General features: G+C 38.2%; 1 protein-coding gene across 2 annotated transcripts in view; it reads right to left on the bottom strand.

The window, feature by feature from the left end:
* The window catches only part of Dcaf10 (DDB1 and CUL4 associated factor 10), a 39,161-nt gene that overhangs the window by 10,470 nt on the left and 6,786 nt on the right, over window positions 1–21,905 (bottom strand). The window contains exons 2-3 of one of the 2 annotated variants that reach the window (XM_051157578.1): window positions 19,333–19,446; window positions 6,672–6,869 (exon numbers count right to left, since the gene is read on the bottom strand). In XM_051157578.1, the coding sequence (XP_051013535.1) occupies window positions 6,672–6,869; window positions 19,333–19,446 (312 nt within the window). The remainder of the gene's footprint in view (window positions 1–6,671; window positions 6,870–19,332; window positions 19,447–21,905) is intronic. The other variant, XM_051157588.1, reaches the window with a different exon arrangement.

The raw sequence follows: 21,905 nt of genomic DNA, 5'->3' as shown, positions 1-21,905 counted from the left end.
CTTACGGTATGCAACATTTTTCCTTCTTTTTTGGTGGCGCTAGAGATCAAGCGTGGGGCTTGCATATGCTAACCCTGTGCTAACCTATATTCCTAGCCTACAACATGTTTTGAAATAGCTACATTAAGCTAGTTAAAATATCCATTGTGTTATATATTTTCAGGATTTGTTTTCTTTTTTCTCTTTTGGTTTTAAGACACATAGCCCAGGCTGTTTTGGAACTCACTTTGTAAACCAGGTTAGCCTTGAACTCACAGAGACATGCCTGCCTCTGCCTCTCAAAGTGCTGGGATTAAAGGCAAGTGCCACCAAGGCCTTCTCTTAAAGATTTTCAAGCATATATCGTTACTAACTAAGGCTATAATGTTATATAATCTAAACTTCTTGAATTTGTCCTCCCTAATTGAAATTTTGTATCCTCTGACCAACCTCGCCCTTCTGTACCAGTTTCAACCCTTAGATAATTTAGCCATAGTTCCAGTCACTGCTTCTCCAAGTCTCTTCTTGGAGCCTTTTCTAGGCTCCACATAAAAGCATAATTCTGTCATTCCCTGTTTGGCTTATTTCACTTATGACCCACTAGGTTCGTCTGTATTGCTGGGAAAGATTTCCTTATTTTAAGAGGCTGAATGGTATTATGTGCACCACATTTCAAAGCCCACTCATGTGCTGGATGCTGTACAATGAGGAGTGAGTACAGACCTTCACCATCTGGCTTAGGCGTTGGATGTGTACCTAGTAGAGAGGTGGCTGGGTTATTATGGGAGTTCTATTTTTCTTTTCTTTTTCTTTTTCTTTTTTTTTTTGGAAATTCTAGTTCTATTATTTTGCATCTAACAGATTTGGTTAAAGCTCACTTGTTCTGATAATTTCTCTTAAGACTTTCTAGGATTTTATTTTTCTCAAGACAGGATTTCTCTGTGCAGCCTTGGCCACCCTGGACTCATGCTGTAGACCAGGCTAGCCTCAAACTCACAGCAATTCACCTGCCTCTGCCTTCTTGAGTGCTTGGATTACAGGTGTGCGCTCTTGTGCCCAGCTAAGGATTTTCTGTACAGATAAAGGGTTGGAAAGCTACGGCTGTAGACCAAACCTGGTCCACCGGCTGTTTTTATATAGTGTGCATGAACATGGACACATCAACCCATGTATTGCTTCTGTGTGGGTGTTCAGAAACTACATACTATGAAATGCTAAAAATTTTATTATGTGATCTTTCAAAGAAAGTTTGTCAGACCTTGAGAGACTCACATAATCTGTGAATAATAATATTTGCAATCCATATATATGCATGATGATTTTTCTTTTACTGTACCATTACCCATGATACTGGTTAACAACATTAGTAATGGTGGGCATATTCTCTTACCCAATTTTACAGAGGAGGTTGACTGAGGTGTCACTCAGTTGGTAGGGTGTTTGACTAGCATGCACAAAGCCTTGTGTTTGATGCCCAACAGCACATAACTGGCTATGGATGCACACACGTGTAATCTCAGCACTCAGAAGGTGGAGGTAGGAGGATAAGAAAGATGTTCAGGGTCATCTTCAGCTACATGAGAGTTTCACGCTGGCCTGAGCTAGAAAACCTGTCTCAAAAAAAAAAAAAAAAGTATATATTGTATATACTTTTGGTGAATTTATACTTCTGTTTAATCATTTGATTTTCACAAATTTCATTCAGTTTTATTGAGGAAAAATTAACACACCATAAAACTCACTCATGTTAAGTGCACAGTTCAATGACTTTTGGTAAGTTTAGAATTGTGCCACCATCAATACATTTCCAACATCTTAATAGTCTTCCTGACCATCCTCAGCAATTATCCTGTTCCAACTCCCAGACCTAATAACCATTGACCTAACGTTTTGTCTTCATTATTTGCCTAGCTTATACACATAGTCATATGGTAAGTGCTCTTTTAAAAAAAATTCAGCTTCTTCTTTACTTAAAATATTTTGGGGTTTATCTCCGCTGTAACACACATCAATATTGGTTGATTTTCACTGCTATTTTTTTTTTTAAATTAGATACACTACTTGTTTGTCTTCTGAGACGGGCTTCTCTACATAGCTCTGGCTGTCCTGGGCTCACTATGTAGACTAGGTTGCCTCCCAAGTGCTGGGATTAGGGGCATGCACCACCATGCCCTGGTGATATACTACCTTTTTAAAATCTATTTACCACTTGAGAAAAATCATATTGCTCCATTTTTGGAAGCAATTATGAAAAATACTACTGTAAACATTTATGTATAAGTCTTTGTGTGTACACATATATGTTCATTTTCTTGAGTAGACATACCTAGGAGGTAGAACCGCTAGGTCATAGACTAACTATATTTAATATCTCATAAAGCTGGCAAATTGAGCCAGGTGTGGTGGTACACATCTTTAATGCCAGTACTCTGGAGGCATAGGCAGGCGGACCTCTTCGGGTTGGAGGCCAGCCTGTTCTACATCATGAGTTCCAGGACAGCTAGGACTATATAGAGAGATCCTGTCAAAGATAAAACAACAACAAAAAAAACAAACACAAAACAAAAACAAGCTGGCAAACTGTTAATTCCTATAATAAGAATTCTAATAATGATGCTTCCAGTAATGAGGTCCAGTTTCCTACATTCTTACCACTGTTAATAATATTGAGTCTTTTAATGCATAAATATGTATTATCTCTTTGTTCATTTATAACTTTTTTGGTTTTTGTTTTTGTTTTTTCGAGATAGGGTTTCTCTGTGTATCCTTGGCTGTCCTGGACTCATTCTGTAGACTAGGCTGTCCTCAAACTCATAGATTCTCTTGCCTCTGTCTCTGCTTTCGGAGTGCTGGGATTAAAATTGTGAGCCACTGCTGCCTGGCTGTTTTGTTTTTTAAATTATGACTAACTGTTGAACTTTTATAAAACAGAATCATAAATGAATCTGGTTTACTTGTTAGTATAATTAACATAATATCTATTCATTTTTAGAATAAATACAACTTGATTTTGATATTGAGCAATATCTTCTAGGATTTAATTTTTTTATTTAGAATATTTGTGTCAATATTCATATTATATGCTGGATTTTCTTTTTTCCTTTTAAGTATCTTGTTATGTTTGGCTACCCACGTCATACCATAATAGCTTTATACATGAGGTACAAATTCCCTTTCTAGAACCTAACCAATTTCATTAGAATGTTATTTATAATATTTGATAGAAGTCACCTATCAAATGGCCTTTGCTACTTTTTCATTAGCTAAGTTTTAATTAATTTTTTATCATGTGATTGTTTTAAGATTTATTTGTAAAATTGTGCATAAATGTACTATATTCTGTGTATGTTCATGTGAGTGCAGACATGAAAGCCAAAGAGATTGGCACTGGATCCCCCAAAGCTGGAGCTGCTTGCCTTTGTAAGCTCCCTATTATAGGTGCTGGGAGCCAAACTGCATTCTTTGAAAGAGAATAAGAGAGGGGCTGCAGAGATGGCTCAGAGGTTAAGAGCACTGTCTGCTTTTCCAGAGCTCCTGAGTTCAATTCCCAGCAACCACATGGTGACTCACAACCATCTATAATGTAATCTAATGCCACTTTCTGGCATGAAGCTGTCTATGCAGATAGAACACTCATATACATAAAAATAAATAAATAAATAAATAAATAAATAAATAAATAAATAAAAGAGAATAAGAGCTTTTAACCATTGAGCCATTTCTCCAGGCCCCAGTTTTTGTCGTTTTGTAATGATTACAGCAAAAATAATGTTGTGTATTGTATAAACACTGGACAGGGAGAATAGTTGTGAGTGGAACAGGGTCTTTGGATGATACTCCTGTACAAAGGGACGTCAGCTACTGCATCATGAGATGATCTTGAGAGTGGTATTTCTGGAGGAACAGTGGGTACCAGAAGGTGCAGGATACAGCGTTAGTAGAGCATAATCAAGTTCACTATGTGTGTGTGCTGGGAGTCAAACCTAGGCCCCGTGGAGCTATGTATCTGAGGCTGCACAAAGTGCAATCTTGTAACAGCAGCTTTTGCTGAACAAGGGCATGTTAGTAAAACATCAGGTTTGGTAAGAAGTCAACTCTTAATGGTCAGTTTTACTGAGCTGCTGTTTTTTGTTTGCTTGTTACTTGATTTGAGAGAGGGTCTCAATGCATAGCCCAAACTGGCCTGGAAACTTGGTTATCCTCCTGCTTCAGTCTTCTGAGTGCTAGAACTACAGGAATGTGCCATTATACCTAGCTTCTAATGCACACTGAATGAGATGCCTATTTCATTAAAGTTTTAAAGTATATTGGTATAAATGTGTTGTTGCTTTTTTTTTTAGCTTTACATTTTTTTTTCTTTTTTTGTTTTTTGTTTTTGTTTTGTTTTGTTTTGTTTGAGACAGGATTTCTCTGTGTAGCCTTTGGCTCTCCTGAACTTGCTGTGCAGACCAGGCTGGCCTTGAACTTAGAGGTTCACCTGTCTCTGTGTGCTGGAATTAAAGGTGTGCATTACCACACCCAGCTAACTTCTATTTCTTTTATTATTATTTCCGTACATGTACTTTTATTAAGTTTACTGCCTTTTTCCCTCAATTTCTTTTAATAAGTTCATCAATTTTCAGTCTTCACTACTGAAGACTACACGTGGAACTTTCTCTCCCTTTCTTCCTCCCAGATAGAATCTCACTATATGTAGCCCAGGCTAACATCAATCTCATTCTCCTCCTGTCTCAATCTCTCAAATGCTCGAATTACAATGCTAAGATAAATGTGGAATCTTCTAATAACTGTTAACTAAACTGGGCTGACTGCAGAGAAAATGGTTTGTGTGATAGCATTTCTTACCTACTATGTTGTTTAGTACAAATTGTTTGTTTGTTTGTTTTTTAATTGGTTCTAGGTCTGTTTCACTGTTTCAGGGAGCAGAAGTCTAAAAAGAAAAAAAAAAAAAAAAGAATGTATGTCATACTTGCTAATATTTAAATCTCCCAAAGCCTTACTCAATTTTAAAGTTTTTTCTAGATAAGCATGGTGTGTGTGTGTGTGTGTGTGTGCGCGCACATGCGCACACTTGTAAGTCAAAGGACTTTGTGGAGTCCATTCTCTCCTTCTTTATCCATGTGGGCTCTGGGGTGGAACACAGGTCTCCTGGCATGATACTAACTCATCTCCTGCCTTTTTAAAGGCCTACCTTATTTCCTACCGATTTCTTGTTTGTTTTGTTTTCTTTTCTTTTCAAATATTTTTCTTATAATTCTGTCAAGTTTTGCTTCTAATTATATTCCTACTCAAATTTTCTTCCTAAATTAACACTTTCACCCACCTCCACCCCTATACATTTATATCTTTTTCTTTTGTTTGGTTTTTCAAGACAGGTTTCTCTGTATAACAGAGCCCTGGCTGTCCTAGGCTCTCTGTAGACCAGGTGGCCTCCCGAGTGCTACATCTATATTTTAAAAGGTGTGTTTTTATCTGTTGAAAGACAGTAACTCTGTCCTTCACTCAAACAATTGGAAGTATCTAGAAATTTTTTTTAACTAAGAATATCTCTTTTTAACATAAATCTGAAGACTCTAATATGTCAACTGTATGAACAACTCACCACACCACAGTTAGCAACAGGCACACTTTAAGTACTTCCCAAGTGTCACAAGTTCTCTGTAAGGAAACATTTTCCTGAGTGTTTCCTAACTGAGGTTGCTGTGTAAACTGCTGTGAGCTACAGGATGCTGTGAGCCAGTCTCTGCCAAACTGGTGCCAGCAGCCATCCCCTTCCTCCATGGACGATCCAAATGAGACCATGCATCATTTCTAACCACTGCTTCTGGATTAGAATAATTCCAAAGGAGTCCTGCTCTTTTAATGCATCGAAACACAATTTAAAAGTTAGAGAATAAGTACATTTAGAACCTAAGGTCCAAAGAATGAGAAATATTTTGATTCACATAGGAAATAAAGATATTCTCCCTTATACTTAGGGAACTCATTAGATATATGTCTTGGTCTCCTGCCTATATAAATTCCCTCATCATCTTTTTGCAGTGGTCTCTGCCACTAAACTATATATATTCTTAGTTTCAAAATCTTTAGTTTTAATATATGACTAAGTGCAATCAAAAGAAGGAACCATGGGTTTTTGTTTTTGTTTTTTAATACCAGGTCTCTCTACATAGCCCTAGCTGTCCTGGAATGCACTCTGTAAGCCATGCTGGCCTTGAACTCAGAGATCCACCTGCCTCTGCTTCCCTGAGTGCTGGGATTAAAAGGCCCATACCACCATGCTCACTTTTTCTTACTTTTTCTTTTGCCCCCCTCCATCCCCACCCCTCAGACAGGAGCATCTCTTGTAGCCCAGACTATCCTCCAAGTTGCTATGTAACCAAGAACGCCCTTGAACTTTTGATTTCTGTGTCTATTTCTGGAGTGCTGGGATTACATGCTTACACCACCATGTCTGGTTTATGAGAGGATGTGGAGCAAACGCCTAGCTTCATGCATACTAAAGGTAGGTGCTCAATTAGCTGAGCCACGTCCCCAGCCTAGCAATCACTTGTTTGTTTTCCCCAACCAAAGCTAACTTTTGATACCCCACTCCCCCACTTTAGAGCAGAACACTAAACTTGTTCTCCACCTCTTAAAGAGAAAAAAGTTTTACAGTATTACATTCCTAACATGGTCTCCTATTTACAAACCTGTTAGTGTCCCAAATAATGACATTTCCATCAAATCCTGATGTTACTAAGAGTCTTGTATTAGTGTCATATTCGATGTTCTTCACCCAGCTAGTGTGACCATGTAAAGTGCATACTTTGGTGTTCAGTTTTCTCAGATCCCATAGTGCTATTGTAGTATCATCAGAGCAGGTAGCAAACAGCCGGTTATCAAGAAATCTACAAAAGCAGAAAAGAAAAACTGGTTCATTTAATCTTTACTGAAAGAAAATATGACTTTAGAAACAATCTCTATATTACAGGTGGGAAACAAAGGAATGCAACCTCCCTGTACGGCAGAGACTCTGACACAGACAGTGCCCCTTGTCCACACAGCCACACTGCCAGGCTCTAATAATTAGAGACATACTCTGACTGGCCTATGTCACTTTTGATTTTATTTGAAACTAAAAATTGTTAATAGGTGTTTGGAGCACAGTTAGTAGAAAGAAAGGAAAGAACTCCAGAATCTGCCCAGGAAAAGAAAAGAGAAAGTTTAACAGGCAACAGATTTTAAGGACTAGACTGCTCAGGGAACATTGTATTAGATAAAAGATTCTAATAATAGAGATCTACAAGTCATGTCTTGTCCTACTTACAACAGATTTACATACAAAGTGTGCAATTCAATTGCCATTATTTAAATCTATTAATTCAAGAACATTCTCCAAATAATCTTCCATGACAACATTTTATTAGTCAAGACTTTAAGACAGACTTAGGCTATAATATAGACTTTTATCATTTTTACTCATTTCCCAATCTTTAGTAACAATATATTTTATACAAACACAACTCACTACTCACAGTTTCGTTTTTAATTTAATAGTAGGATGATGTCTTTAGCGAACACTATTACATACAACTTCCTAGTCTCCTGTAGAACAAATGAATTCTGAAGCTTCTTCCAACATAAAATTACATATAAGTCTGCCCAAAATAAGTGTCAATATCTGTAAACAACATCATGACCTTACTGCAATTTATAGTTTATCATGCTTTTCCTTCCTTTTTTATAAGCCTGCAGCACCTGGTATTCCCAGGCTCCGTCCCATCCAGTACTAGCCACTTGGCTCTACATGTGGGCCTCCCTAGTACATTCAGGGTGGCATGGCCATAGACTTACATGCTTTAGTGGTAGGACCACCATTTTAATTTTGTTTACTTTTTAATATTTAGCTGTCATCTCCTCTAGGAAGCCTTCCCACTCTATCTAGTTTAGGGTAGTGTACAAATTTGCATAAGCTCCCCAATCACTCTATAATATTTGGGGTGCATGTGTGGTATATTTGTGTATGCACATGTATTCGCTGATGGAGTCAGAGGTTGTCTTCCAATATTGTTCTTTTGAGGTAGGGTCTCTTGACTGAGCCTGAAGCTTGCCACTTCTGCTAGGATGAGGCTATAAATGTGAGTGCCACCAAGCCCTGCTTTTCTGTGGATGATGAAGATCTGAACTGAGATTCCTACACTTACACTTTATCCACTGAGCTATTTCCCCAGTGCCAGCACGCTACACTTTTTTTGTTTTTAGTTTTTGAGAGAGACTTTCTCTGTTAGCTCTGGCTGTCCTGGACTCACTCTGCAGACCAGGCTGGCCTCTGCATTTCTATCATAATATTTAACATTGTAGCATAAGGAGCAATTTCATAAAGCTATAAGTTCCTTGAAGACAGGGAAAATACCTACCACCATGTGACTAGAGCTGCACTGCCAAGCACATGTGTTTATCTAATTTACTTAGAGGCACGGGTTTACATAGCCCAGGTTGGCCTCAAGCTGGAGATATAGCCAAGGATAACACTGAATTTATGTCTGTCTTATGGGCCACCACTTCCAGTTAGTGTGGTTTGAAGATCAAACCCAAGGCTTGACTCATGCAAAGAAAACATTTCACCAACCAAGCTACATCTCCAGTTTCATCAGTAAAGAGTTACTAAATGAGTGAATAAAGGATCTCATTAGCCAGAAGACAAAAGCACATTGTTACATAAAATAATTATGTGAAATAAACAAAATAAAGAGGGTGGTTAGGGAAGAGTACAAGGAGAGCTGACTGAACTGAATAGGAACTCCCAGGGGTTAAGAAACACACAGGTATGAGGAGACAGATGGAGAACGTATCATTGATGTATTCCAGTGGCTTTTCTCCCCTCCCCCCCCACCCCCCCCCCCCCCCCCCCCCACCTCCTCTAAACAGGATCTTACTATGTAGCCCTGGTTGACCTGAAATTCACTATGCAAACCAGGCTGGCCTTGAACTCACAGAGACCCTCCTGCCTCTTCCTGCCTCTTCCTCCCCAGTGATGGGATTAAAGGTATGTACCAGCACTCCCAGCCACCTCAAGTGCCTTAAGGAAGAAAGGGAAATGATGACACAGGAGTTTTAGAAGGATCATTTAGATGACCAGGTCGCCAAACTTTTGAGTTTCTATTTTTAAAATTAAGTAAGATGGAGGAAATCAGCTTTTCAGTATTTGTTAATAAAGTAACTAAAAAGTAATTGTTGCATAAAGGATATTTTAATTTCCAAAGTGTACAAAGAATCTTGGAGTAAAAGCTAATAATTTCTAATTGAGTTTACCTTAATGTAAAATTCAATACTTTGACTTTATTTCATTCATTTCCCCCCAAAGCATTAACTGATAAATTTCTTATATTGGTAAAGAGACTAAACCATACAATCGTAAGGGTGGCGTGTGGATTAAGATACTATCTATGGCAATTTTTAATCCCAAAATATGTACATGTACAGAATATAAAGTATTAGATAAGTCCTTGGATATGTGGTCCAATCCTCTCCAATTAAAACTTAGAATGGCCTGGTCTACAAAGCAAGTCCAGGACAGCCAAGGCTATATACAGAGAAACCCTGTCTCGAAAAACCAAAACCAAGCAAGCAAGCAAGCAAACGAACAACTTAGAATGGCCTAGAAAGCTGTAGACTGTTGGGTTGGGGATGTAGCTCAGTTGGTAGAGTCTTTGCCTAGTACACAGGAAGCCTTGAGTTTGCAATCCCAGAATGCATGTGGGAAGTCAGGTAGGAGAATCAGAAGAACAAAGTCATCTGTGGCTATATAGTGAATTCAAGGCCAGGACTACAATGAGACACTGTCTTAGAAAAAGAATATCTATGAGATAGAATTTCTAACCTTACATTCTCTGACAAGTAGAAGCTCTTCTTGCACAAACACTGAAATCAGAGCCTCTCAACTGTTCCCACACAACTAAGTTGGTATAAAGGTTCTGGTGGACCTCTATCTGGAGTGCCTAAGCCCTCTATTGGAGGAAAACTGGTTAAGGATAAAAGCAACTAAAAATGAATTCTTTTAGAGCCTACATCTCAAAATATTGTTGATTTTTTAAAATTAAACTAAAACAATCAGGAAAAGAAATTTCTCCACTTATGTAACTAGATGAAAATTCTTAGAATGGATTAAATCTTGGTTTTTTTTTGTTTTTGTTTTTGTTTTTTGTATAATCTTTGCAATGAAATTATAATAGAATATGATGTCCTCACTTCATTTTTGAGTTTTATACTACAATCACTTTTCCATAAATCCTCAAATTTTATCAACTGTCCCAAGAGCCACTAAGATAATCACAAAATTTTAAGTGTCTCCTGTGCCACTGTTTCCATCACTTTGTTCTTCGGCTATTTCCTCTAACAGATCCTCTGTTGCCAATGATTGTGTATGTATCTTGACCACTTCCGCAATATCACTTTCAGGGATTTGAGGAATGACTCAACTGGCAAATACTGTATTTGTCTTATATTGTATGAGATATTCAAAATAGCATAAGACCAAAAAAGCCTATGAGAGGGAGAAAACAGACTCTGGATTAATAAGTAGGCACTACACTGTTTTTTTTTTTTTTCTTTTGGTTTTCTGAGACAAGGTTTCTCTGTATAGCCTTGGCTGTCCTCGAACTCACAGCGATCTGCCTGCCTCTGCCTTCCTGAGTGCTGGAATTAAAGGCATGCACCACCATGCCCAGCCCTAAGTGAATATTTTTATAGGTACCCTGGTACTTTCTCCTTACAATCTCATAATTACAGGGACCTGGATTGCTACATCGACTCTTACGTCTAAATATAATAAAGTTCTAATGAGTAAGAAGTAAGCCTAGGGGCTGAAGAGATGGCTCATCAGTTAAAAGCACCAGCTGCTCTTCCAGAGGACTGGGGTTCGATTTCACACACACACACACACACACACACACACACACACACACACACACACACACACACACACTCATGCACGCACTCACTCACTCCGATATACATGTAAAGGTCAGAGACAACTTTGTGGAGCTGGTTCTCTCCTTCCACTATGTGGGTCCAAAAGTTTAAAGCCAGGTTGTCAAGTCTGGCAGCAAAGCAACTTGTCATCTGCCATTCACCCCCATTTTAAAAATCTTGAACAATATATCATATGAAAAGTGTTTTATTGGTTTTTGACACACAATAAATGGAAGTTAGTCTTATTAAGTAGTGTACACTTAAGTTCATGCACCCAGAGACCTTTCAGATTCTTAACCTCTTAGGTTACTTGTGCTTCTAAACAAATTTCAAAACCCTAATCAACAAATCAAAGAAGCAGGTCCAAATTTGTAGGCATGAATGCGATGGCAGCATGGTGACAGCAGCACATGAGAGCTGACACTGATAAAGAATTCAAACAGGTTAGTCAAAGGTTTTTTCGAGTGGGGACAAACAACTTGATACAAGTCTATATTCCTTTTGATATAAAAATGTTCAATTGTAAAATATTAGAAATAGAGACAATTAGAACAAATACAACAAACACCTGTGATACCCACCACCTAGCTTTATCAAATGTTAACACTTGGTTATCTTTCAGAATTGTCTGAAAATACAAACATATTTGAAGTACATGGTGAGTCCCTCCCCAAGCCCATTCCCCTCCCTCCCTTTCCAGAGGGAACCACTATGCAAAATTTGTCATTCCCCATGCATGTGTTTAATACTATAAATTAATAATATGTACATATCCATTTTTCAGAGTGTTTGTACCAATTCATTCTGGAAATATTTAGCAAGCACCCACCATGTACAAGGCAGAGTTTTGGGTGCTAGGATAAAACAGAACAAATGCATGCCTCTATCAAGCTTATGTTTTAAAGTTTTAAAATTTTATATAAATGGTATCACACCATACAGTTCACTCTACAATTTGCCTTTCTGTCTCATCCTTACAGTTTTGGGGTGTTTTGGTTCGTTTAACTGATGTATAGTATTCCATTGTACACTAAAATGTATCTACTTTCCTCTTAACAACACTCACGTTCTCCTTTTTATTACTGTAGTGCTATAACGAATCTTTCCTTCCTCGTGCATCTAACTCAGATGGTTATGGTGTGTATTGATTTTTTTAAAGTATAGTGATCTTTAATTTTACCAGGCACTGCTGAACTGTTTGACTACCTAAGTGTTCTACTTCGCATCGATACTTGTATTTCTCCACTGACAACTGATGAGCTTGAAACCCTTTTTGTATTTATTGCTCACTGTGATTCTCTGCACATTTTATTAGAAGGTTTAATATACTCAAAATCCTTCTGGCCATGATTGGAAGTGTCTTCTATTGGCCTTTACCTCCCCAAACTGTTAGGGCTTCTAAAACAAAACTACAATGACATTTGGTTTACTCAGTTGAACTCACCAACCTTTAATGGTTTATGCTTTTAGTGTCTCAAGAATATAAATATATTCTCTACTTTCTTTGGAGACTTTAAAGGTTTGCTATCCAGTTAATAAGTTATTTTCAGCCATGCTATGAGAAGGGTCAGATTTTGTTTTCTTTTCCATGTATATAACCAATTTCATCTTTCCATTTTCCCCACTGATTTGCGATGCTTTTGCTCTTATGCAAACTGTTTGCATTTCCTAAGTCGGCTTCTATTTCATTCCACTATCACTTGCTCTAGCTCTGTCCCAAGACTAAATTTCATATCAGGAAGGGTGTTATTCCAACAGTTTAGTCTTCTCCAAAACAACTTCAGCTGTTCATGGCAGACCACTCAACAAAAATGTTTAAAGTTAGTTTTAAGAAAGCCTCTGATGGTATGTATCTTAGTCAGAAGTACACTGCATTAATACACTAATCTGGAGAGAGTTGGCTTTTTTTATGGTACTTAGTTTACTTCAGAGAGGACCTGCATGTTTGTGCGGGTTTTGCTGTTTGTTTTCCAGAGAGTGTTTCTCTGTGTAGCCCTAGCTGTCCTTGAACTTGCTTGGTGGACCACAGATCTACCTGCCTCTGCCTCCCAAATGCTGGGACTAAAGGTGTACACTACCACGCCTGTTTTTCATTTTGTTTGTATGTGGGTTTTGTTTGGGTTTTATTGGTTTTGCTTTTAATGTATAGCTCACACTGGCCTCAAACTTCTGATCTTCCTGGCTCTACCTCCTTCACCAAATCCTATCAGCATGTACTACCCCAACCAGTATTTGTTTCTTAATGTTCCAGCCAGCCTGGAACTCACTACGCAGACCAGACTAGATCCACCTAACTCTGCCTCTGGAGTGCTGAGATTAAAAGCTTTGTGCCATCACACCTGGCTGAATTACATGGTTTTGATTTATAGATAACTTGGAAACTCTGTGTTCCAATCTGGCGGGAGGTATTGGACTATACAGCAGTGCCAGCGTGTAAGAGGACTGGCTTGCGGTTAACCCTTTCTGCCATGCTAGTTTAGATTTAGAGTGCTTTATTTCCAGGTCACCTTTATGCTGAAAGTGACATCTTTTGGGTTTCAGACTTTACAGTCTTCTAAAAGAATCTTTATATGGAACTGACCCTAGAATCAAGTCTCCTGTCCCCTGTCAAAACAAAATCTCAGTGCCACCAACAGATCTTACAGGGTAAAAGCTGAAGCCTGTTACCTCTCAGTGTTCCTGCTTCTACTTCCTTTATGGACCAAGAGCTCCTTTCTTGCCTGTTCACTAAGCACTAGAGTAAAATGTGCAGACATGTATATAATTACTTTATTCAGCATTTGTTTTATTAGACATTTTAAATAAGCAGTCTTAATTCTTCAACAGCTTGAGTTACACTGACCAGTTCTGTACTCAGCCATCAACCCTCATTATCACTATGGTCTTGGTCTTGGCACTTTGCATTTGCTTTGTGATGTCAGGGCCGGGGTTAAGGTCCATACAAAGCTTGTGATTATCTTGAGATTTCCTTTACTACAAATACTACTGCATTTTACCCTGAATGCCTTTGCTCTTTCAGCTGTCCAATACTGATAATAATCTTAACTTTCTCATTTGTTAAAAATATATATTCTCATACACATATATATTTTCTCACTCAAATTTTACATTGTCTTTTTTGTTTTGTTGTTTTGTGGTTTGATTTTCTTTTTTTTTTTTTTAATATTTATTTATTTATGTATTCAGTGCTTTGCCTGCATGTACACCTGCAGGCCAGAAGAGGGCATCAGATCACATTATAGATGGTTGTGAGCCACCATGTGGTTGCTGGGAACTGAACTCAGGTCCTCTGGAAGAGCAGTCAGTGCTTTTAACTTCTGAGCCATCTCTCCAGCCCAGTTTTTCTTTTTTCAGACAAGGTTTCTCTATGTAGCCTTGGCTGTCCTGGACTCACTTTCTATATTAGGCTGACCTCAAACTCACAGGTATCTTACATCTGCCTTTTCCTCCCTGAGTGCTGGGATAAAAGCGTGCACCACCACGCCCCACTATTGTTTTGTGTTTTTGAGAAAGTCTGACTGTGTAGCTCTGGCTGTCCTGGAATTCATTATATAGACCAGGCTGACCTAGAACTCAGAGATTCCCCTGCCTCTATCTCCCTTTTGTGTATTGGGATTAAAGGCATCACCATGCCCAGCGCCAGAATAACTTTTCCTTTTCTTTTTCTCTTTTTTTGTTTTTCTGGTTTTGTTTGTTTGTTTGTTTTTGTTTTTGTTTTTCAAGACAAAGGTTCCCTGGTATGTGGCCCTGGATGTCCTGAAACTTGCTCTGTAGACCAGGCTAGCCTCAAAACTTAGAGAGATCGGCCTGCCTCTGCTTTCCAAATGCTGGGATGAAAGGTGTGTACCATCACTTTCTGCTTCCAGACTGTCTTTTAATTAATATCAATGTATGTGTGTTTCTGTGAAAGATCTATATTTAGGACTTCTATTTCTTAGTCTTCCTCTGCTTTAAGTTAAGAAACAATTTAAACTTTCTTATTCCTATTGAACTGGCCACATGTCCTTCCTTTCTGGTGGTCTGAAAGCTATATCTTGTATAATAAGACTTTAATTATTCCTTTAAGTTTAAAAAATGCATGCATTTAAATGTCTGAAATTGCTTAATATTCCTGTCTTCTTCCTACGCACGATGTGGGCCTTACTATGTTGTACCATCCACACTATAAGACTTGCCGCAGTGACCTATTGCTGCCACGATATGAAGCCAGATTGTTAAGTATGGTATCTGTAAGCCCCATTTGGCTTCCAAACACTTGCTATGTGGCCAGTCTTATACTTACAACACTGAGATGTGTTCTAAATATAAAATATACATGGCATTTTGAAGGCAATATTAGAAAATAAAAGTAAAATATCTAAAAAAAATTTGTTGTATTGACATGTTGAAATTAGAATATTTTGAAAATATAGGGCTAAATATATTAAAATTAATTTTGCTTCTTTCTCTAGTAATAAAATTCACAAATAAAAATTACCTATGTGGCTAGCATTATATTTCTACTGGACAGTGCTTACCTACAGATTTTGTCTTATTCTTTTGTTGTTTTGCAATGCAAAGCTAAGAATCAAACCCAGGGCCTCCCACAGGCTAGGTGTCAGGCAAGCACTAACCACTAGGCTACATCCCTAGCACTGCTTATCGGTTTGTACACGAGGTTTTCCTATTCCCTATGACTCTGGATGTCAAGTGCTCTTCCCACGTTAGCCTCCTAAGTAGCGGAAGCTGCGGGCACATGCCACTGGACCTACTTTACTGCTTTCATTTTAGTTTTGTTTTAAACATATCAATGCGAAACTAAAGAAAACCCCTCAGAGTTATATTTTCTGCACTATTAATAGTTATATTGAGCATTTCACCTAATTAAAATTCTTCAGTCTGTATTATATTTACCTGATGTAATGTGGTACATGTTCTTGCCTTATCAAATACGTTTCATTTTCTTCTCATACCAACTGGGAAATGTTTTGTCAGTTTATTTATCATACCTTCACATGTAATTGACCTTTAATTTTACTAGCTTCTTAACAAACTCACAGATATCTGCCTGCGTCTGCCTGCTAGGTACTGAGATCAAAGGCATGTGTCACCATGTCCACTGCACTTTTAATATTTTTGCCTGCATGTATGTCTGTGCACCACATCTGTGCCTGGTACCCAGAGGTCAGATGAGGGTGTGGGATCCACTAGAACTAGAGTGACAGGAGATAGTGAACTCTATGTGGGTGCTGAGAATTCCAGGCCTTCTGGAAGAGCAGCTGGTGCTCTTAAACACTCAGCCATCTCTCCAGCGTCCACTTCTTATGATCTTAATCTAGAGTTTTACCACAACCTATCCCGATATAGATTCACCTTGAATCAGTTTCCGACTCTAAAGATAACTGTTCTCCCTCATCACTAAATAGTCTAAACAATTATTAAGTTAACTTTCCAGAAATCTCTGGATTTATTATTTACAATTAACTAACTAACTAACTAACTAACGGACGAACTTCCACTCAAGACCTAGGCTAGCCTTAGACTTGGGATCTTCCAGTTTCTCAAGTGCCTGGACTATAAGTGCGCACCACTAAGTCCAGTATTTTACAATTCTTTATACATATTGTAGTTTCTCAGTTAATCCTGTATTTAACTAAATACTCATACTTTTTAATCCCCCCCCTTTTGTATGTACTAGTTGAATATTTTGGTATTATTTTCTAACTTTCAATTCACTCATCAATCATGGAAGAATAAAGTTCATCTGACCAATTAAATTTACATTTTTTGTCTATTTTAAATTCTGTATTGTTATTACCTGTTTTTTATTGTTTTTAAGACAGGGTCTCATGTAGCCCAGGCTGGCCTCCAACTCAGCACATAGCCAACAATTACCTTGAATCCCTCCCAGTCTTCCTACTTCCCTCCAAGGGCTGAGATTACAGGCCTGAGCCACCACATCCGATTCTGGTGACAGAGGTGGAAACAGACTCATTTTCCACTGTTTACCCTTTTGTACCTTTGAATTTTGTACCAAGCATATGTATTACCTAGTCAAAAATAAATAAATAAATAATTTGTTTTTAGACCCAGGGCTTCACATATGCTAAGCAAGAACTTTCCCAATTAAGCTACATCCCCGAGTTTTTACTTTTAATTTTGGTGCTAGAGATTGAACTCAGGGCCCCACACATGCTAAGCACATACTTTACATCTGAGCTACATCCCCAGCCCCAAACTAGAACTACACTCCTTTAAGTGTCTTTTTAATTTTTTTTTTTTTTGAGACAGGGTTTCCCTGTGTAGCCTTGGCTATCCTGGACTCACTTTGTAGACCTGGCTGGCCTCGAACTCACAGTGATCCACCAGCCTCTGCCTCCCAAGTGCTGGGATTAGAGGCAGGGGCACCACACCTGGCAAGTGTCAGCCTTTTTCTGTCTTCCACAGCAATGATATGGGATCCAACCCAGGACCTTGCACATGCTAAGGCCTCTCACTGAGCTATAGACTTTCCCACCTCCCCCTTTAAAATATATTTTATATAGCAACATTTTTAATTTCCATGCATTCGAGTTGTTCTTTACTCTATAAACCTGTTTCTTTCACCTGTTAATTTATACTCTTCACTCTAATGGAGAGTATTCCTTAACATCTTTAAGCAGCCTAAAAATGTTTTAAGTTTCTCCCAATCAATGGAATACTATGCAGCTGTTAAAAAGAATAAGACCATTCCATGGATACTAATGTGAAATGATCTCTAAATATGTTCAGTTAAAAGGCCAGGCATATAATAGTATGTGTAGAATGCTACCATTTATATAAAAGTATATGTGGGGTGTGTGTGTGTATGTATGTTTATATGCTTGTACATGCATAAACTATCTTTAAAAAGATAGCAAATTAGTAATAGTGGTTGCCTCTGGGGAGGGAAACTGGGTGGCTAGGCGACAGAGGTGGAGATAGACTTACTTTTCACTGTTTACCCTTTTGTACCTTTGAATTTTGTACCACGTGCATGTATTACCTAGTCAAAAAAAAAATAAATAATTTATTTTTAAAAATAAAGTCTTTGTTGGACTACTTACTCCATAACGTTAATTTTATCCAGAGAAATCCCTGTTCTGGTGATTTGAATTTGTTGTATTAATATTAGATGTCTTCATGAATGGTGAATTTTTGATTATAGGCTTGAGCAGAAGTTAACTTTTTTCTCTCCCTTCCTATTTAAGAGTTTTAGGCTTGCCTTTACTTGGTCATCTGAGCCCCTAGACTATCACTGGGGTCTATAAGGACATTTCAGGGCTCCAGCTTCATGATAATATTGGAAACAACACACATAAACATTCAGTCACTGACCCAAAACAAATAGCTTCACTTAATTTCCATACTGAGGCTGTGTCTTTATCAGCTAAAACCTACAACCTCAGGGAGCAAACTAGTTTTTTTTTTTCAGCCTTTCAAAAATGACAGACATTTCAACTAAAGCCCTGGCTTCATGTGGTGACTTGGGCTCTTTCTTCACACAAAACTTCTTTTTAACTAGTAGCGTCCAGGTTCAGTGTTGGAGTCAGACCAGGCCCCACAGCTTCAGCCCTGTGCAAACCTCAGTCTGTCCTCGTTGGCCAGAGATGACATTTGTTTTGGAACCTGACTGCAATTTTGTGATACTTTCTCTCTGGTTCTGTATGGATAAGCCAGTGGACTTACATTACAATGAAGCATGCCACCTAAATGACAAGCAATTTTCACATTCCTTTTTAAAAATAAGATTAAAAATAATAATTATAAAACTAACACAATTTCATATTCATGCTTTCATAGCTTGGAAAACAGAAAGTTAATGGTAAATTACCCACTCTAAACTACTGCTAAAAGTTAAAAACAATCTTTTAATCTTTTCTTCTTTATCATTTCATATTTGTATAATCTGTAAGACTTTAACTTACATAATCCCAAACACTTGTCTATGCTGTTATGTAGTCTCTACAATCATCATTTTAAGGATTGTATAATAATCCCCTAACTGTTGAACTGTAATTTACTTCCCAAATAATTGAATAGGGAAACAGCTAGTATCCAAGGCTATTACAAAGATGTTTTCTATGCATGTGTTTTGGTTTTTTGTTTGTTTTTTTCCTCACTATGATCTGGATGTGGGTGTAGTCTGATTGTGAGAGATGTTAAGCCAATGTACATGGCTGAGGTTTATAATGATGACCTTGATACACAAAGAGAAAAGAAAAAAGATCACATGGAAGTGAACAATATATTACAGAAAGGTTCTAGTTCAAAAATTATGAGCAGTAAAATTTGTAATTATAATGTAAGTTTTACAACTGGATAACGCATGACATATTTTCACTAACTTGCAAGCTGACTCTGAGTCATACTAAAGAGCTGCTTACTCACCAGCACACTCACCTGATATTATTCACACAGTCTTCATGTGCTTCAGACAGGGTTTTTATGTGCTTTGAAGATATAGGGTCAAAAAGCAGAACTTCAGTCTGTTCACAAGCAACTGTCAGCACTGACCTGAAAGGAAAGCACACAGCTCTCTTGTTTACTCTTCTAACACTCTTTGGCTCACTTACTTATACTTAGACATATTACAGATAAAATTGTCCTATCCAGGTTTGTATGTGAGCAGCAAATATTCAGCAGACTGGTACTAGCCGTTCTGGCAGTACTACTCTCTCATAATGAAGTGTGTGTAAACTGATGTCGCTCATGTGCAAAGAGCAGCTCTGAAATGCCCACCAGCATTTTAAACACGCACAGCTTGCCTCAGCAACACTTAGTAGATTTAGTAGAGTGAAATAATTATGAATGAATACAGAGAAGCATGTAAAGACATGCTTTACTGTAAAAAGAAGAAATTGAAAGCAACCTAAATATACATGAGGGAATGAGGATTGTATAAGCCATGGAGCATCATAATTGTCCTCCTATTCATGAGGGAATTATCTCAAACTCCAAGTGGATGCCTGAAACTCCAAATAGTAAGGAATTCCACACATACTGCCTCCCTCCGACACTTATGATAAAGTTTATTTCCAAATTAGACTCAGTAAAGACTAACAACTACAATCAAACACAACATTTACAACTACACGGTGGTACAAGTCACACAAGTGTGCTTGCTCTAAGAGCACATTGCCCCACTGCAGGCCTTAGCTTCTTTCTGGTGTACTCCGCTCCCAGCAGCACTACTTTTGTGCTTTGTAGGTCTCACTACCTAAAATAACAGTATCATGCAAGCACTGTGAAACCCCAGATAGTTACCATGTGACTAGCATGTGTTCTTGCATACAGTATGAAAACAGTAAAAGGGAATGACTTATGTCCCAGGTAGGATTGAGTGGAATGATAAGAGATTTCATCAAATTATGAAAAATGGCACAAAATGTAAAACTTAGGAATTATTCCTAGAATTTTCCATTTGTCTTTTGTGGACTGTGGCTGATTAGAGATAACTGCAAAGTAAGTCATGAATAATGGGAAATTACTCAACCTTTCAGAAGTTAATAAATGCACAGGGTGGTGGTTTGAATAGGGGCGCCCCCATAGGTTCATATTTGAATGCTTAGTCATCATGAGCGGCACTACTTGAGAAGGATTAGGAGGTGTGGCCTTAATGAAGAAAGTGTGTCACTGGGGGGTGGACTTTGAGGTTTCAAAAGTCCAAGCCAGGCCCAGTGGCTCTTTCTTCCTGTTGCCTGAAAATCCAGATGTAAAACTCTCAGCTACTTCCCCAGTACCATGTCTGCTTTGTGCTGCCGTGCTCCCTGCTGTGATGAAAATGGGCTAAACCTCTGAAACTGCAAGCAATCCCAAACTAAATGCTTTCTCCCCCTCCTCCCCCACCCCCAGCCAAGGTTTCTCTGTATAGCCTTGGCTATCCCAGAATTCACTCTGTAGACAAGGCTGGCTTTGAAGTCATAAAGATCTGCCGGCCTCTGCCTCCTGAGTGCTAGGCATGCTCCACCACCACACGGCTAAATGCTTTCTTTAGTAGTGAATACTGACTAAGACAAGCAGCTTAATGTAAAAATGAAAAACAAACACACACACACACACACATATATATATGGGGATTGTTGTTTTGATTTGAGATAAAGGTTCACTATTTGGTTCGGGCTAGCCCTGAACTATGTTGCCCAGGTTGGACTTAAACTTAGGGCAATCCTCCTGCTTCAACTCCCTGCATGCAGGAATCACAAGCATATACCACCATTCTCAGCTTCCAAAATGTCATTCAAATTTAAGTTAGTTGTAAACAAATGTGTATCAGAAAACTCAGGGTCAGGGGAGATAACAAATTATGTATTTCTTATCAGTTTCTATAAAATATACTGGAAAGGGGATGGTTTATACCAAATATATATTTGTTGTTGTTGTTTGTGTTTTGTTTTTTGGTTGGTTTTTGAGATAAGGTTTCACTATGTAGTTTTGGCTGTCCTGGAACTAGCTCTGTAGACAGAAATCCACCAGCTTCTGCCTGCTGGGTCCTGAGATTAAAGGAGTACACCACTATTGCCCAGCTACATTTTTTAATATAAAACTTACCCTTTTTCTATTGATTTATAATGCTATTTTTATCACTAAGTTAATTTATTTGTGTGTATGGTGTATGTGTTGGAGGAGGAGGTTCAGAGGACAATTTGCTGAGTCATTTTTGCCAGTCCTCTTTTTTTTCTTAAAAAATTTTTTTAAAAATTAGTTTATGTGTGTGTGCACCTCTTTTTAACCCACAAAGCCATCTCATTAATCCTAAGGAGGTCTGTTTCTGTGTGTGTGTTTTGTTTTGTTTTCAGACAGCTCATCTGTTATATGTTTGGTTTCTTCTACTGAGTGTCCCTTTTAGAGATAGGGCTGGTGGGATGGCTCTGCAGTTAAGAGTATTTACTGTACTCATGAAGATCCAAGTTCAGTTCCCAGCACCAAGATGGCAGTTCCAGAGGATTCCACACCTTCCACTGGCCTTCTCAGAC

Source organism: Acomys russatus, chromosome 2 (assembly GCF_903995435.1).
Source record: "Acomys russatus chromosome 2, mAcoRus1.1, whole genome shotgun sequence".
Taxonomy (NCBI): Eukaryota; Metazoa; Chordata; class Mammalia; order Rodentia; family Muridae; genus Acomys; species Acomys russatus.
The sequence above is the reverse complement of the archived record's forward strand: the minus strand, read 5'-3'. Positions and strand labels throughout refer to the sequence as shown.